Here is an 18,400-nt window from a genome sequence, read left to right as displayed (position 1 = left end):
GCGGGACCCACCAGCTACCGTGAGGAATTGCGTCACGAGAGCGCGCAGCCAATCAGCGGATGGAACCGGCGACGGTTGGGGCGGGTGCGGGACGTCGTCGCAGTCGGAGCCGAAGGAGGGGTTCGGGTGAGCAGTGGGGAGACGGCGCGGAATCACTCGGTCGAGCGGGCAGTCCGGGGTCGATACGTATGGTCGCCACTACGAGGGGAAGGGAGATGGGAGGGGGGGGTGGAAAGAAGGGGACAATCCGCGACCGCTGCGATGATCACTGCGCAGCCGCAAAACGACGGCAGTCCTGTCAATGGGGCTGATAGACCGTGCCCATCAAACCACGTGAGGGTACCTGGACCAAGTGGTGACTCTCATAATAGACAAAGAATTTCATGCCTGTTGCATTTTAAATGTAGTATTACGTGACAATAATGGAAACTTTACCTTTTTACCTTTACTATTTTGCTTCCCTTTCTGCGAGTGACAGAATTCATCATTCTCTAATCAAATTTATGGTCACCTTGATTGTCCAACTCAACAAAACTATTCTCCAGTCCTCGGTGCAAAACATGCAGACGCACAACCAGACAGGACACACAATACACATGCAGGACAAGTCTTTCATCTGTACAAATAAATAAATATTGTTTCGTGAATATGAGGGTCTTGGAGGGTCAGCGTGAGCAGTTCCTTTGGGCGTTCAGCATTCTCACTGCCCGTGGGAAGATGTTCCTCGGCCTGGCTCTGATCTTCCTGCGTCTCTTTCCCTCTCCCCGGCAGCTGCCTCCGCCTCGTTGTGGATCCCTTCTGCCCTTCGCACAAATGCATACCCCTCAACCCAAATATACAACCCTTATGTAAACACAGACTCCTCCAGGCAAACCCTGTATGGACAATAAGACAGAGGAGTCGGGGGCTGTGTTTACACAGGGTCCTGTGGGGCTTTTTGTGTGGGGTCCTGCGTTTGGGGAAGGGGCTGTGTTTACAAAAGGTCCTGCATTTGGAGGTTGTTTAAATAAGGTCCTGAAAGAAGCTGTGGAATGGGGTCTCTTCAGACAACAGCAGATCACGTCAATTGGTGAGATGGGATGGGATGGGGGGAAGACTCCAGTGACCCTCTCTGCTGCTCTTCTGGTTCTGTGGATTGACCTCCGATCCGTTTCTCTGCAGTAACCGTCCCTGCTCTGTGATGCAGCCCAGCCAGGACGCTCTCGATAGAGCTCCTGTAGAAGGTTGACGAGGTGGCAGCCGGTAGCCTGGCCCAACTCAGTCTTCTCAGGAAGTTCAGTCTCTGTTGCCCTTTCCTGACAAGTGAGGAGATGTGTGTCCATGATAGGTCACTAGTGAAGTAAACTCCAAGTAACGGTGTTCTCCACTCTCTCCACCACAGAGTTGTTGACGTATAGCAGAGGGTGGTCGTTCCTGTTCCTCCTGACGGCCGCGATCATCTCCTTCATTTTATCCACGTTGAGACTCGGCTTGTTATTCTCGCACCATTTCACGAGATTTTCCTCCCTCTTCTATGTACTGTGACTCCTCGTTGTTGCTGATGAGGCCGACAGCTGTTGTGTCATCTGCAAACCTGATGACACAGTTAGAGCTGGATCTGGCGATGCAGTCGAGGGTGCCCAGACAGACTTTTAGGTGTTGCTCCTCCCACCGGATGGCATTGACATCAACGTCTCCAGTTTCTGCTAGCTTACGCTCTCTCTCTCTTGCTGGTTGGTCACTGGGAGGTCCTCGCTGTTGCAGGTAGAAGTGGTAGGGAAAATGAAACCAAAGACGAAGGTGGGGGAAGGGGTTTGGGGTAAGTGTGAAATAGGACAAATAAATGGAGGCAAGGGGAGAGTGGATGTGGTAAGGAAAAAGAAAGGGGGTACACATTACTTGTAATTTCTCTGTTCATTCCTCTGGGTTGTGGACTGACCAGGCGGAGCGAAATTCTGCTCCTCCACCTACCTCCGCATCACCTGCAAACTTGGCCACAAAACTATTAATTCCATAATCTAAATCATTGAAACAACATAAAACGAAAGGTCCCGAGCACCACTAGCAACTGAGAGAATCTGACCCCTGTATCCGGACTCTGCTTCCTACCAAGCAGCCAATGCTCTACCCTTGCTAGTATGTTTCCTGTTACACCATGGGCTCTTCACAAGTAGCTTCATGTGTGGCCCCTTTTCAGAGGCCTTCTGAAAATCCAAATATACAACATCCACTGCATCTCCTTTATCTAGACAACTTGTCACTTCTTCAAAGAATTCCACTAGGTACCAGTACTCCTGAAATTGCTTTTGCCTTCCTCACAGCTGACTACACTTTGCAGGTTAACCTGGAGGGAACTCCCTGCCTTCACTTCAGACCCCAGACCACAACCTGGATAGTTCCTCGTTTCTCAGACTCTGCCTCTATGTCTCTCCCTGCCCCTCACGTTCCCCCATTCAGGCGTCTGATACCAGCCCCTCTCACCTCTTCGGTGGTGTTGATGAGATCTCGCAGAGCCAGCATGCTGTCGGTGAAAGTTAAGACGGAGAAATCAGGTAAGAGGGAACAGGGACCATCTCCCCCATGACCCTCCCTGTCTCCCAGGGAATTTTGCCCACTCACATTCCAGGTCAACGCTGTCCCTTTCTCTGGGGATTACAGCCAGCCCCTGGACCCTCCCCCACCAATCTCCCTCCTTCTCCAAGACCTTCCCCTGCCGATCTCCTTCCACCTCCTGGACCCTCACCCACTGACCTCCCCTTAGACCCTCCCCCTTCTCCTGGACCTTACCCAGCTGATCTCCCCTGTCCCTCAGATTTCCCTCTGCAAGCCCTGCAGAACTCCCTCCGTTGAGCTACCCCTTGGGCTCTCCCTCCCAGACCACCTGCCGTTAACCTCTGGTGATCTCCCCACCCTCATCTCTCACCCTTACCTCATTTCTTCCCCACCCCTTATAGATCTGGAGGCGTCCACCGCCCGTAATCGGCTGGATGCCGTCCTGCAGAACCTTGTGGAGAAGACTGACGTGGAGAGGTAGTTGGAGGGGAGGGGGGTGGGCATACATCTGCTCGAGCTTAATCCGGGGGTTGGGCGTAGATGGGGTCGTGAGGGTGATCCACTCCTCTTGTAAGGCCGGGCAGAGTCCATCCCCCGTCAGCAAACCCTCACACGGTGGTCATATACATGGTGAAAACCCGTTTGGTGTGCAGTCCTGACAGCCTGCTCGACTTTCACCAGCATGAATGTGGGAATAAAGAGATTCAGCACAGTGACAGGCCCTTCTGGCCCACGAGCCTGCCCTGCTCAAGTTCAATGAAGCCAATGTACGTTGTTGGAACTGGAGCACTCGGAGGGAACCCATGGGGAGGATGTACAAACTCTTTACAGACAGCGCTGGATTCAAACCTGGGTCACTGGCACTCTAAAAGCCCTGATCTAACCATTACGCTAACCATATCACCTCGTAAGAGAAGAAATTTTGTGGCCTGAGACTTCACTGGTTGAAGTTGGGAAGGATTTCAAGAGGAATAGAATATGAAGAGGGATAGGACGTTGAAGCTGGTGAGACCTCACATGGAGCATCGTGAACAGTTTTGGGCTCCTCATTTATGAAAGGATGCGCTGACGTTGGAGAGGGTTCAGAGGAGATTCACTAGGATGATTCCAGGAATGAAAGGGTCATCATACGAGGAGCGTTTGATGGCTCTTGGCTTGAATGGGCGGGGGTGGGGGTGGAAATCTCCTTGAAATGTGTGGACAGGGTAGATGTAGAAAGGTTGTCCTCCATGGTGGCAGAGTCCAGGACAGGAGGGCACAACTTCAGGACTGATGGGCGTCCGGCATGTGGAACTTGTTGCCACGGGTGCTTGTGGAGGCCAGGTCATCGGGTGCATTTAAAGCAGGTTCTTGAGCCAGGGCATCGAAAGTAATGGGGAGAAGGTCAGGAAGTGGGGCTGAGTGGAAAAATGGATCAGCTCATGATTAAATGGCAAGGCAGACTCGATGGACTGAATGGCCTATCTCTGCTCCTGTTTCTTATGGATGACATTTAAAATTACATTGATATTGATAGGATGCAGAGCTAGGCTGAGAGGTGGCAGCTGGAATTTAACGCAGAAATGTGTGAGATGGTTCATTTCAGTCGGACAGATTTGACAGCAGAACACAATGTTAACAGGAGGACTCTGAGCAGCGCGATCTTGGGGTCACTCACAGCTGGTGCACAGGTTGATAGTGTGGTTAAGAAAGCGAATGAGACACGGCATCAAGATTCGGGGTGCAGATGTAAGAGGGAGACACAAAAGCTGCAAACGTTGGAATCTTGCTGGAGGAACTCACCACATTTGTCGGGGGAAATGGTCAGAGAATGTTTTGGGTCTGAACCCTTTACAAAGACCAAGATGGAGGAGGTGGAATTACCTGAATAAAACTCAAGACAACCTCCAGAGAGCAAAGCGGTCACATTTGGTCTCACTGATGTAGAGGAGATTTAGGATGGAGAGGAGGAGGAACTGCTTCTCCAAGAGAGGTATGAATCTATGGGATTCCCTGCCTGAGAAGCAGCCAAAGTATTTATACCAGGGAGGGCGAGAGAGAGTTTTACACAGTTTGAAATTTAAGGGTTTTGGTAGGGGGGGTGGGGGGGAGGCCAGGTGGAGAAATGGAGCCAAGCCCATGGCCAGATCAGCCACGAGCTTTCATGGAATAGCAGGCTCAACAAGCCAAATGGCCTGCTCTTATTTCTTCCCTTCTCAGATGAATGAGGGGGGTGTACAAAATGATGAGGGGGAGAGACAGAGTAAATGTAGGTCGGCTTTTCCCACTGAGTGTGGGTGAGCTACAAACCAGAGGACATGGGTTAAGAGGGGTGGGAGTGTGGAACGAGCGGAGGTGGTGAATGTGGGCTCAATTTTAACATTTAAGAAGAATTTGGCCAGGTCCATGGATGGAAGGGGGATGGACTGGGTACAAGTCAGTTGGACAAGGTAGAGTAATAGTTTAGTACAGGTCGTAGGGGCCTGTATCTGCATTCCAGTGTTCTGTGGTTGTAACCTATATGTAATAAACACAGGGTAGAGTTCGGTTCGAACAGAGTACAGGCAGCATCGTGTTACTGGGGTGAGGTTCATTCAGGAGTCTGATAACAGCAGGAAAGAAACTAATTCAAACTGCGGGTGGGCAATCTCACCACCTTCCCAATGGGAGGGGGAGGGTGGTATGAGTCGGCTGCAATTCCAAAGGCAGTGGGGAGGTGCTACATTGTGACTTTAATTCCATGGGAGGGGTGGGGTCTGCTGGGGGGGGGGTGTCAGGGCTGACTCTCTGCTTCATCTAACCTCCCCTCCCTTTCCCTCCATCTCTCCAGGGACCAGACTGAAAGTGAGGCTGTGAAACCAGCCATGTGTGAACTCCAGACCAAGTGAGTGGGCGCTGGTGGACTACCAGCTCTGTGTGCGGGGTGGGGGTTGGACGCTCCAACATGGGGAAGCTGCTCCTATTCATCCCAACCTGCTTCCCTCCACTCTCCCCACCCCCGCATCCTCCTCCTACTCGAGGGATGCAAGCCAGGAGGTTGGATCCCTTGGGGTTGGAGCAGGGGATGGGTGAGATCACTGAGGGAGAGAGAAACCGTGGTGGGGGGGTGGGGAGATGAGATTAGCATTGTGGGAAGCATCTGGAATGATGCGTGTGAGGTGGGAGAGGGAATGGGGCATGGAGGGTAAGAGATTGGGATGGGGAAGGGGAAAAGGAGATGAAGTATGGATATGGATGGGTGGGTGGGGGGGAGAGGAGGGAGGGTGCCAGATGGGAGAGGGATGGAGATGGGGAGAGGTTTGGGGAGGGAGGGAGGAACAGAAGGAGGGAGGGTGGTTGGGGGTAGGGGGGAGGAAGGACCAGGGAGGGTGGTCTCTGCAACACTGAGGGTCTCCGCTCCTGTTTCAGGGACTGTTCCTCGCCAGCAACAGGAAAGCGGTAAGTGGGAGGATCCACTGGAGTGGGGGCAGCCCTCCCTCGTCACCTAACTCTTCCCCAGCCCTCCTCATCACTGCCCCCTCCCCCACCCGTCACCTAACTATTGCCCGCCCCCTCTCTTCGTTGTCTGCCCTCTTCCTTCGCCTGCCCCCTCCCTGACGCTCACCCTTCCCCTCCCCCGTGGCCCATCCCCTCCCTCACCTCTCTCTGACTAGCTGCCCCTCCCCCTTTAGCGTCTCCACACGGTTCCCCCACCAGCGGAGAAAGAAGAGGAAGGAGATGGAAGATGGCGGATGCGAGGGAGCCCTACAGAGACCTAGTAAGGAGTACGGTGTCACCAAACCCCTCCCGATTAGGAGCCTGGGGAGGGGGCTGGAGCAGGGCAGGGTGGCATCGGTTGGGGGGGGGCAACTGAGCTCATTGAGCTGGGCGCCGAGCTGGGGGAGGGAAGGGCTGAAACAGTGAAGTGACCTGAGAGGGTGGCTACCGCAGGTGGGGTGCAATAGAAGTTGGGGACACTGTCCGGGACGGGAGTTATTGATGATAACAGTGCCCCTGTAACGGACAGTGCCCCTGAAATGGTGGTGATCGTGCCCCTGCAACCGGCAGTGCCCCCATAACCAGTGGTGATGAAGCACCCACCCCCCCCTCATAACAGGTGTTGACGGTGCCACTGTAACCAGCTACTCTCCCTCTACACAGATGCCTACACCATGAAGCTGTTTGACCGCAGTGTAGACCTGGCCCAATTCGCCGAGGGCGCTCCCCTCTACCCCATCTGCAGGGCTTGGATGAGGAACAAGCCCTCCCTACGCGAGGGAGACCACAGCCTCACCCCACATCTGCCCACTGCTCCGGAGGATGAGGAGGTAGGGGTAGGAGCTGGGGGGGGAGGAAAAGCAGATAAAATGGGGAGGGGCTTCACTGGGGAAGGGCTAATTATGAAGGGATGAGGCAGGAACTAGCGAGAATAAACTGGAAGCCGATGGTCAAGGGTGAAAGTACAGAAGTAACGTGGAGGAAGTTTTGGGACCACGTGCTGGGTTTAGGATAAGGTTGGTCCCACTGGGTCTAGGAAAAGGTGGTAGGAAAAGGGGAACTGTGGCTGGCAAAACAGGTCAGGGAACTGGTCAAGACAAGAAGGAAGCATACATTAGATGTAGGAAGCAGAAAGGCTCGTGAGAAAGACGTGGAAGGAGTTTAAGAAAGGACAGGAGAGTTTGAAGGGGGCACGAGAAGGCTTTGGCATGTAGGATTAAGGAGATCTCCCAAGGTGAGAGTGAAGGTGGGGCCGCTAAAGGATAAAGGAGGCAACGTGCCTGGAGGTTTGGGATGTCCTAAATGAATACTTTGCTTCAGTCTCTTCTTTGGCTTGGCTTCGCGGACGAAGATTTATGGAGGGGGTAAAAAGTCCACGTCAGCTGCAGGCTCGTTTGTGGCTGACAAGTCCGATGCGGGACAGGCAGACACGATTGCAGCGGTTGCAAGGGAAAATTGGTTGGTTGGGGTTGGGTGTTGGGTTTTTCCTCCTTTGCCTTTTGTCAGTGAGGTGGGCTCTGCGGTCTTCTTCAAAGGAGGTTGCTGCCCGCCAAACTGTGAGGCGCCAAGATGCACGGTTTGAGGCGTTATCAGCCCACTGGCGGTGGTCAATGTGGCAGGCACCAAGAGATTTCTTTAGGCAGTCCTTGTACCTTTTCTTTGGTGCACCTCTGTCACGGTGGCCAGTGGAGAGCTCGCCATATAACACGATCTTGGGAAGGCGATGGTCCTCCATTCTGGAGACGTGACCCACCCAGCACAGCTGGATCTTCAGCATGCTGTCGACCTCTGCCATCTCGAGTACTTCGACGTTAGGGATGAAAGCGCTCCAATGGATGTTGAGGATGGAGCGGAGACAACGCTGGTGGAAGCGTTCTAGGAGCCGTAGGTGGTGCCGGTAGAGGACCCATGATTCGGAGCCGAACAGGAGTGTGGGTATGACAACGGCTCTGTATACGCTTATCTTTGTGAGGTTTTTCAGTTGGTTGTTTTTCCAGACTCTTTTGTGTAGTCTTCCAAAGGCGCTATTTGCCTTGGCGAGTCTGTTGTCTATCTCATTGTCGATCCTTGCATCTGATGAAATGGTGCAGCCGAGATAGGTAAACTGGTTGACCGTTTTGAGTTTTGTGTGCCCGATGGAGATGTGGGGGGGCTGGTAGTCATGGTGGGGAGCTGGCTGATGGAGGACCTCAGTTTGCTTCAGTATTCGCAAGTGAAAGGACCTTGATCAGGGTGAGGCCACAATAGAACAGGCCTGTGTGCTGGACAGTGTGGAGAGGAAGTATTGGATCTTCTTAAAAACATCAAGATTGTTAAGTCCCCGGGGCCAGACGCAATATAATCAAGGCTGCTGAGGGAAGAGAGAGTTGGGGCAGTAGCTATGATCTTTGAGTCCTCTTTGGCCACAGGGGAGGTGCCGGAGGATTGGAGAACGGCAAATGTAGTCGCCTTGTTTAAATAGAATCCTGGACCGATGAGCCTGACGTCAGTGGGGGGGCAAACTAATGGGGAGGATTCTGAAGGACAGGGTCTATGAGCATTTGGAGGAGTCCAGTCTACTCAAGGGTGATTGGCAGGGCTTTGCAAAGGGAAGGTCATGCCTCACAAGCCTAATTGAGATTTTTGAGGAGGTAACAAGAGAAATTGACGTGGTCTATGTGGGTTTTAGCGAGGCATTTGACAAGGTTCCCCACAAGATACTCATCAGAAAGTCAAGAGACACCAGATCAGTGGAACCTTGGCCTTGTGGATGAAAAACCTGGATTGTAGGAAGAAAGCAGAGAGCAGTAGTGGAAGGGAAGTATCTGCCTGGAGGTCAGTGACTAGTGGAGGGACTGCAGGGGTCTGTTCTGGGACCCCCTGCTCTCTGTGATTTTTATAAATGACCCAGGTGAAGAGGCAGACAGATGGGTCAGTGAGTTTGTGGGTGACACGAAGGTTGGAGGAGTCGTGGATGGAGTCAAAGGTGGTCGAAGTTAACAAAAGGATCTGGACAGGATGCAGAGTCAGGCGAAGTAGCAGATGGAGTTCAATCTGGATCAGGGCCAGGTGATGCATTTTGGAAGGACAAACCAGATGCCTGAGGACAGGGTTAATGGTCGGTTTCTTAAGAGTGTGGATGAACAGGGTCGTTGGGGCCCAAATCCATACAGCCCTCAAGGTCGCCGCCCAGGTTGACAGGATAGTTCAGAAGGCCTATGGGACGCTGGGCTTCATTAATAGGGGATTTAAGTTGAGGAGTCGAGAAGTCATGTTACAACTTTACAAATCTCTGGTGAGACCCCACTTGGAGGATTGTGTTCACTTCTTGTTGTCTCATCGGAAGGATCTGGAAGCTGTGGAGAGGGGGCAGAGGAGATTCACCAGGATGTTGCCTGGATTGGAAAATGTCTTCTGAACAGAGCTGGGACTTTTTTCTCTGAAATGTGAAAGGATGATCGGAGATTTACTAGAGGTCGACAAGATTATGAGAGGCAGAGATAGGTTGGACACCCAACACCTGTTCCCCAGGGCAGGGTCAGCAAACACCAGAGGACATCTGTACAAGGTGAAGGGAGGGAAGTTGAGGGGAGACATCAGAGTTTTTTTTTACTGAGAGGTGTGGGGGCCTGGAATGCCTTGCCAGGGATTGTGGTGGAGGGTGGAACATTAGGGAGTTTAAGAGACTCTGAGTCAGGCACATGGATGAAACAAAAATAGAGGGTTACTGGGGTGGGGGGGGGGGTTAGTACTTTAAAAAAAAAGGAATATATGGGTCAGCACAGCATGGTGGGCCGAAGGGGGTGTACTGTGTTTTATGTTCTAAAATGTAGAAGGGTTGCAGGTTAATTTGGGTGTATCTGGGTGGCACGGGCTTGTGGGTCAAAAGGGTCTGTTACAGTGCTGTATGCCTAAATTTAAAGGCAAGGACAGGATTAGCTAAGGGTCAACGACAAGGAGAGGGGGTCAAGGTGAGTAGGGCTGTCCAGCAATGGTGGCATCTCTGGGGTCAAGGCATAGGAACGGATCAGGCAGGTGTCTAAGGTGACTGACTGGAATGATGGGTGATAACTGGGTGAAGGGGGTGATGGGATGGGGGAGAAGGGGAGGCTCCCTCGCTGGTCCGGGGAGAATGGGAGACTCACACGCTGACCTCGGGCAGAGCTGGCGCTAACCTTATGCTTCCTTCCACCCCCCCCCACCCAATCCCAGGTGGGAGAGCTGAATGGGAAGACCCAGGATGTGTACAAACTCCCGGATCCAGCACCACACCCATCCAGTACCGGGTCGCCCTCGGTCAGCCTTCGCATTCCCTCACCCCTACCCACCACGGACACACCGCTGAACATCAACATGGTAACCAGGGGCAGGAGAGGAGTCTGGCTTACGTGGCAACTGGGGACAGAAGAGGGGGGTCTGACTCACCCTGCACAGGGACGGGTCCCCAACACCCCTCACAGGGATGGATCCCATTCACATGGACGGGTCCTACTTACCCTGCATGGGGATTGGGTCCCCCACACCCCACTCAGAGATGGGTTCCACTCACGGGGACGGCTCCCACTCAAAGGGATGGGTCCCATTCACCATGGCCGGGGATGGTGGTATTCTCCATGTCCAGCCTGGTTTACCCACCTCACGCTAGTCCTGCTTTAATTCCAGGGCCGCTCAGCTGCCCCTGGGGTCCCCACTCTCCTCTACCACCATATGGAGCGCTGGAAGAAGATCCGCCAGAGGTACGTTCTTCCTGGGGAGGACTCCTTCCCCGTGGACCCCACCCCTTCCCCCTCACTCCCCGCAGACCCCACCCCTTCCCCCTCACTCCCCGCAGACCCCACCCCTTCCCCCCTCACTCCTCACCCCTTCCCCCCTCACTCCCCGCAGACCCCACCCCTTCCCCCTCACTCCCCGCAGACCCCACCCCTTCCCCCCTCACTCCCCGCAGACCCCACCCCTTCCCCTTCACTCCCTGCAGACCCCACCCCTTTCCCCTCACTCTCCACGGACCCCTTTCCCCTCACTCTCCGCAGACCCCTTTCCCCTCACTCCCCGCGGACCCCTTTCCCCTCACTCCCCGCAGACCCCTTCCCTGTTGCCCCCCCACAGACCCCACCTCTTCCCCCTCACTCCCCACGGATTTAGCGATACCAGTGATGGTACTGAGCCCCCGACTCACTCTCTCCAACAGATGGAGGGACTCCTCACACAGGAACCAGCACCGATACCGGGAGAGCATGAAGATACTCAAGGAAATGTTCGAGCGGCAGTGAGGACAAGAGATGGGGTGTCTGGGGCAGTAACCCTACCCCATTATCGCCAACACCCTCCCCAACCCAACTTCAGTAGTTCTCTCCCATTGTCCACACACTGGCACCAGGGTCACTGCTCCCTGTCCCTGCCCAGTGACCCCAGGGTTAGAGGGGGGAAGAAATCAGCCAGGGTCCCTGCTCCCCTTCACTGCCCAGTGACCCCAGGGTTGGAGGATGGGGAATCAGCCAGGGTTCCTGCTGTTTCTGCTGCCCCAATGCACTGGGGAAGGGGGGAGGATAGAGGAGCTAACGAAAATGCAGAGAGATAGGTGCCAATGGACTGAGGGGCAGCATGGACTCTTGAGCCAAAAGGCCTGTCCAAACACTACCCCCCCCACTTGCTCTAACAGCAGAGCTCACAGCCCAGCTCACCAGAGTGCAATCGTTTTATTTGCTGCTGATTCCCACCCCCTTGCTTTCCTCTCCCCCTCCTCCACTGCTTGAAGCTAATAGACGTGGGTGGGGAGGGGGAAGCCGCAGAAATGCCACGATGTCATGGATGGGTCCGCTGCCTCCAGGACTGGTCTAGGTTACACAGTGGATTAATAAAGAACGTCAACTGAGGTTCTGCCAATTGTTCCTCAGTCAACCCCAGCTGTTGCATCTATCACCAGTCCTTTCAATGAGAGTAGAACATGGGCATGCTGCTTCAAGATTCAGCAGTGATGTTCTTGATTCTGGAGAGGAGGGGGTCAGTTTATGAGAGTGTGTGTTGCCTTACCCTGTACGCACTGGGAGGTATATTAAATAGTCGGCCACTGAGGGGTGAGGTAGAACAGAGGGATCTGGGAATACAGATACAGAATTCCCTGAAAGTGGCATCACAGGTGGACAGGATTGTGAAGGGAGCTCAGTGTCCGACCATTTACTGTATGCATCCTACCTTAGCTTGTCCTTCCTCAATGCAAACCTCACACTTGTCCTCATTTAACTGGATTTACTAGGATGTTAAGGGACTGTTACAGGGAAAGGTTAAACAGGTTCGGACTTGATTCCCTGGAGGGTAGAAGAACGAGCGGAGATTTGATATTTAAATTGATGAGGGGAGAGACAGAGTAAATGTAGGTCGAGTTGAAGTGGTGAATCCAGATTCAATTTTAACATTTAAAAACAATTTGGATAGGTCCATGGATGGGAGGGGTACGGAAGGTTATGGACTGGGTGCAGGTCAGTGGGACTAGGGAAAAAAAAATGGTTCAGCACAGACTAGAAGGGCCAAAGCTGCCAGTTTCTGTGCAGTAAGTGCTCTATGGTTCCAAATTCCATCTGCCATTTTTCCTGCTGACCCAGACATCTCCATGATGCTTCCCCCTGAACCATTGCTGTCCAAGGACGTGTCCAAATGTGGTCATTGTCCTGGCCTCTGGCTGCTTCTTCCACATACCTAGCACTGAGTAGCAAAGATCTCCCTTTAAATCTTTCACCTGAAAGCTCTGTCTTCAAGGGCCAGTACAAGCTGGGTGGGCAGAATGGATTCTCAGTAGCTTCATACCTTGAACAGCTTGAGTGTCCCCCAGCAGTTTCATTCAAGGACCTGCCTGCTTCTTATACCTTGACGAGGGGCTTGGGCCTGAAACGTCGGTGATATATCTGCCTCCTGTAGGCTCCGCAAGACCTACCTACCGAATCACATCCGTCAGGCAAGTTGGAGGAACAACGCCTCATCGTCTGTCTGGGCCCCCTCCAGCCGGCATTAATATCAACTTCCCGTTGCCTCTCTCCCCTTTGTCGCCTCTCTCCCCTTTGTCTCCTCTCACAGAGCCATAATCAGTTTCACCTCTCCTCATATCCTGCTTTTTGCTTCGACCTTGAAGAAAGGCTCAGGCCTGAAATGTCAAATATATCCCTGTACCTCCTCATAGTTTCACCAGCATTTCCACTGATTTATCAACCATTCAAATCCACCAGGCCAAGTTCCTTCACGCTAATCCCATCCTGGCCACATTCCTCTCATCAGGTCTGACCCTGCAGATTTAAGTGCAGTCCACGCAGCCGCTGGGAGGAACTCAATGGGTCCATCGGCTTCTGAAGACAATCACTGACCCTCTAGACTCATGCCAGATTTTCCCTGCTGTAAGATGCTGCATTGTCCCTGTCTACACCCCAATCTGCTTGAGCACCTCATTGGGCTGGGCAGGATCAGTGGGAGAATGAATAGTCACCCAATATTGTGCTGACCCATATATATAAACCCTCCCTATCTCGTAATCCCCCTATTTTTCTTTCATCCATGTGCCTGTCTGAGTCTCTTAAAAGCCCCTAATGTTTCAGTCTCCACCACCATCCTCAGCAAGGCCTTCCAGGCCCCTGCATCTCTGTGTAAAAACTTACTCCTGATGTCTCTCCTGAACCTCCCCCCCTTTCATTTTGTATGTAGGCCCTCTGGTGTTTGCTCCTCTTGCCTGTCTTTCTGGGCCTATCGGAATCCTGTGGACCTTGTTTCAGTTTCCTCTCATCCTTCTTTGTTCTAGAAAGTCCCAGCTCTGGTCACTTTGCCCCATCAGGACCGTTTTACAATCGAAGCCACGCCCTACTACATCTCTCCACATTCTTCCCATCATGATCTTGCCAGAACTGAGCTGAGTGTGGCTGGTAAAACAAGAGCAGCATTGGATGGGGCAACCCAGGGTGGATTAGAGAGGGAGCTGCACAGAAACTGGACAGCAGACCGAGGGAGACGAATAGCAAAAGGGAGAGGGCAGGACCAGTGGATGAAACCTGCCAACATCAACAGGATGCCCAGCCCAAAACCAACTGAGAGGTATCCTACTGAAGTGAAAACACGATGCTGGAGGAACTCAGATCTTGCAGCATCCGTAGGAGGTCCATATGTGACCGTTTCGGGCCTGAGCAAAATACAGACAGGTGCCTGAATTAAAAGGTGGGGATGAGGGAAGAAGGGGCAGGAGAAAGGCACAGGCCAACAGGCAAGAGGACATAGGTGAACATAGGATGGCAGGAAAGAATTGATCAGGGGAGCAAGTTGGCTTGAGAATGCAGAGCTTGGGCGGGGGAGGAGAGGAGACAGGGATGGGAAGAGAGAGAAGGGATGGGGAGCTGGATGAAAGATGGGGAAGGAGGAAGAGGGATAAGGGTTGGGGAGAGACAAAGTGGTGAGCTGAAGGAGATGATGAAAGATGTGGAAGGGGGATGGGGAGAAAAGGTGGGATGGGGAGAGAGATAAGGTGGGGAGCTGGAGGAGATGGGGATGGGGAGCTGAGGGAGAACAGAAATTGATGTTTGTGCTGTAGCTGGACGGAAGGTGAGGTGTTGTCCGTCCAATTTGCGGGTGGTCTCAGTCTGGCCGTACATAAGCCCACAGACAGGCACATCATTGAGGGAATGGGACAGATTTGAAAGCGATCTCCCAGTTCATGTCCAGTCTCTCCAACATAGAGGAGACTACAATGGGAGCACCAGATGCAGTAGACGACCCCTGTAGATTCACAGAAGTGTTGCTTCACTTGGAAGGACACTTTGGAGGCCTGAATGGTGGTGAGGGAGGTGTGGCCGCAAGGGTCACATTTCCTGCTGTCATGGGGTAGGACCCAAGGTAGGGAGGGAGGAGTGGACAGGTGAGTCACGGAGTGATCCCCACAGAAGGTGGAGAGGGGAACATGAGTATGGTAACTGGATCACGTGGTGGGTGGCAGAAATGGTGGAGGATGGTAAAAGGATGTTGTATGCAGAGGCTGGTTGGGGGGAAGGTGGTTGTAAGTGAGAACAAGGAGAAAACGTGTTGGGGCAGAGGGGGACAGACAGAGGTGCAGGAAATGGGAGTTGTGAGAGAGGCTGCAAATTAAGATGCAGTAGAACGACAGGCAACACAAAATATTTCAACGCACGTGATTTCTACTCCAGTCTGTGTGTGACTCACCTTTACCATGCTGTGAGCTGCTGTCTCGCTTGTCTCAGGGAGACCAGCAGGTGGCAGAGTCCCCCACATCTCAGATGGTGCAACTGGCTGGGGGAGTGGGACCCCACCAGTGACCCATCCACTGCCCAGTGTACAGAACCCTGGGCATAGGGCATATGGGTAGGGTTCACTGCAGGAAAGCAGGGAAGATAACCAGCGCTGTCCCCACCAGTACTGTAACCCAGTGTTACACAGCAACAGACCAGACCCGTACCCACCAGTACTGCACCCTGGTGCTACACCATCAAGTCAAGGGGGTTAATCTCTCGGTGTCTAGAATCACCCCCTGGAGTTTTTTTTTCCATAGATATATATTTAAAACAAAGTGTTAGGAAAAAAAGACATTTTTAAAAGACAAATCTAAAATCCTGTACACATTACCCCATCCCCCCACCCTCCCCGCAGACCCTTCAGTCAGTAGAGATTTCCCAGTCATATCTCCAGGCAGTCTTTGGTTCAATAAATTAAAAAAAGACACACAACAGCTGGTTGTTGTAACGTTCTGAATCGATAGCTTCTCCTAGCCTCGTAACGTCCGGCATCCAGTTGCAGGAGTCGCTGCCGAGGGGCGTGTGCAGGGTGGGTAGGAAGGGGAGCAAGAAGCCGGATGCTCTCCCCCTCTCTGGCCAACCTCAGCCCCAACCCTCACCAAAGGGAGGGGGTCACTGTGATGGGAGCTGCCATGGGGTCCAGGGAACCCAGTTCGGTGCTCCCCTCCACCCCACCCTCTCACGGAGTCCCGTGTGATGGCAGCAGAAGTGGGGTGGTGGGGGAAGTTGTCAGATTTTGGGTGCCTTGCCTGAACTGGCCAGCTGTACTCCTGCCCAGGAGAGGAGAGAAACAGAGGCAGGGAGACGGGGAAAGTGCGAGGGTTTCTTGAAGCAGGTATTTACATTAGTGTCCTGGTGGCTTCGAACAGAAAATAAACGTGGGGGAAATCGGGGAGCAGTGGGACAATGAATGGGGAAAGGACAAGGGAAAGCTAACGGGTGAAACATCAATGTAAGGAGGAAAATGAAGGAGGAGGAGAGAGAATGGGGGAGAGAGAATGGGGAGGGAGAGAGAGAGAATGGGGAGAGAGAATGGGGAGGGAGAGAGAGAATGGGGAGGGAGAGAGAATGGGGAAGGAGAGAGAATGGGAAGGAGAGGGAGAATGGGGAAGAAGGAGAGGGAATGGGGAACGAGAATGCCAGATGGGGAAGGGGAGAGAATCTGGGGAGAGAAAGAATGGAAAACAGGTGAAGGGAAGAAAGGAGGGAGTGAGGGGAATGAGGAAAGGAGTGAGGGGATGAGGTAAAGTAGAGGGAGAGAGGGGTAAAGGAATGGGCTAATTGGGAGAAGGGATATGAAGTGTGAAACGTGTGAAGTCCTGTTCCCTCAGCGATAAACCCTTTTAAGCTCTGGTACAAATTTTTAAATAAATAACGGAGGGATGGGAAAATTTACATGGACAGTTCAGCTTGGGGTTTGATAAGTTGCTGTGACAGCCTGCTCCCTTTTTACACCCCTCCCACTCCTGGACCCCTCCCTCACTGTCCCGACCCCTGTAGATCTGAATCAATATTATGGCTTTTAATTCAATCCCCCACCCTCCCCTTCTCCCCATTTCTCTCCCTTACAAGTTCTCACTCTCTCTCTCAACAACACCCCCCCATACCCCTCCCTCACTCTCTCCACCACCCTCTCTCGCTCCTCACTCTCTCCCTCCCAACCCTCTCCCCTACTTCCTCTTTTGCTACCTCTCCCCCCCACCACTCTCCCCCTCATTCCCCATTCTATTTCCCTCTCCATCCCTACTCTCATTCCTCACTCTCCCCCAACTCTTCTCTCGTCCCTAACCCTCCCTGTCTCCCCTACCTCCAGCCCACTCTCTCCTGCACTTTCCCCCTCTCTATCCTCCTCCCCCCTCTCTCACCTCACTTTTTCTCACCCCCCTTTCCCCATCACCAACCCACCCCCATTGCAGGGAGGTCAGCATCAAGAGGTGGCAGTGGAGCTCTGGGCAGTGCGGAAGCCCACCAATGTGGTGCTGTCAGGATGGGACCCATCCCTGAACTGCCTGGGAGCCCCGGGCGAGGAAGAGAAGGGAGGGTGAGAGGGGACAGGTGCTCGAGTCCTATGGGGGGGAGCTGAAGGGTCAGCATGGGCCAGGCCTGGGCTCTGGGGGGAGAGGAGAAGGAGGGCAGGAGGGTCAGGTGGAGGGGGAGAGGAGGGCAGGGTGCGTCGGGTGCTGGGCTGTCGGTACAGCTGCTGATGGAGAGGTTGCCGGTATGCAGGAGCGTGGAGCAGTGCTGGGTACAGCCCACCGCCGGTGTCAGGGACGTCTCCGATGGTCCAGAGTCGCAGCGACGGTGGTGGCTGGTGGAGGAGCGATGGCACAGGAGCCTGGGGAGAGAAAGGCAGAGAGGGTCAGAGACAGCAGGGCCTGAGGTAGGGGGTCATCCCATCTCCCCCAAAAACACACCACTTCCCAAACCCTGCACCCCTCATCATTACCCTGACCACATCTCCACCAAACCCTCCCGTCAGTGTGGCTCCCACAAACACTGACCCTCACTGGGGGGGGAAAGGGTCCCACACACACACACCCTCACTGGGGGACGGGTCCCACACACACTGACCCTCACTGGGGGAAGGGTCCCACACACACTGACCCTCACTGGGGGTTGGATCCCACAAACACTGACCCTGACTGGGGGGGGGGGAAGGGTCCCACACACACACATCCTCACTGGGGGACGGGTCCCACACACACTGACCCTCACTGGGGGAAGGGTCCCACACACACTGACCCTCACTGGGGGTTGGGTCCCACAAACACTGACCCTGACTGGGGGGGGGGGAAGGGTCCCACACACACACCCTCACTGGGGGACGGGTCCCACACACACTGACCCTCACTGGTGGAAGGGTCCCACACACACTGACCCTCACTGGAGGAAGGGTCCCACACACACTGACCCTCACTGGAGAGGGGGGTGTGGGTTCCACACACACTGACCCTCACTGGTGGGGGGGGGGGGGGCTGGTCCCACACACACACTGAATCTCACTGGGGGGACATGTCCCACACACACACAAACTAACACACAGGAACATACACACGAGTGGACGTCACGATGTTGAAACAGACAAACAAGAAGCGCAGACAACTCCAATAAAGATAAGAATCCCCGTATCCCCGGGGCAGACGTTCAAGGAGACAGTA

General features: G+C 53.7%; 2 protein-coding genes across 7 annotated transcripts in view; one reads left to right on the top strand and one right to left on the bottom strand.

Annotated features, from left to right (window-relative positions):
- Window positions 1-22: 22 nt before the first annotated feature.
- Window positions 23-11,870, top strand: lin37 (lin-37 DREAM MuvB core complex component). Of its 3 annotated transcripts, XM_069940010.1 has the most exons (10): window positions 24-126; window positions 2,437-2,531; window positions 2,934-3,009; window positions 5,342-5,395; window positions 5,920-5,949; window positions 6,183-6,268; window positions 6,652-6,818; window positions 10,180-10,323; window positions 10,630-10,703; window positions 11,156-11,870. In XM_069940010.1, exons 2-10 carry the CDS (start codon window positions 2,477-2,479, stop codon window positions 11,235-11,237), a joined length of 768 nt encoding a protein of 255 aa, XP_069796111.1. In that variant the 5' UTR covers window positions 24-126; window positions 2,437-2,476; the 3' UTR covers window positions 11,238-11,870. The 3 variants fall into 3 exon arrangements, with proteins under 3 accessions (XP_069796112.1, XP_069796113.1, XP_069796111.1); XM_069940011.1 differs by lacking the exon at window positions 5,920-5,949 and having other exon boundaries at window positions 23-126; XM_069940012.1 differs by lacking the exon at window positions 10,180-10,323 and having other exon boundaries at window positions 23-126.
- A 5,236-nt stretch (window positions 11,871-17,106) lies between these two features.
- LOC138764282 (dual specificity tyrosine-phosphorylation-regulated kinase 1A-like) overlaps window positions 17,107-18,400 on the bottom strand; it is a 108,665-nt gene continuing 107,371 nt past the window's right edge. For 2 of the 4 annotated variants that reach the window (XM_069939984.1, XM_069939983.1), the window contains one exon: window positions 17,108-17,577. In XM_069939984.1, the coding sequence (XP_069796085.1) occupies window positions 17,170-17,577 (408 nt within the window). In that variant the 3' untranslated portion in view covers window positions 17,108-17,169. Of the gene's footprint in view, window positions 17,578-18,400 lie in introns of all 4 variants that reach the window. The other 2 variants (XM_069939982.1, XM_069939986.1) reach the window with 2 other exon arrangements.

Source organism: Narcine bancroftii, chromosome 5, assembly GCF_036971445.1.
Source record: "Narcine bancroftii isolate sNarBan1 chromosome 5, sNarBan1.hap1, whole genome shotgun sequence".
In the NCBI taxonomy this organism is placed as follows: Eukaryota; Metazoa; Chordata; class Chondrichthyes; order Torpediniformes; family Narcinidae; genus Narcine; species Narcine bancroftii.
Note: the sequence above shows the minus strand (reverse complement) of the source record. Positions and strands in the feature narration are given on the sequence as shown.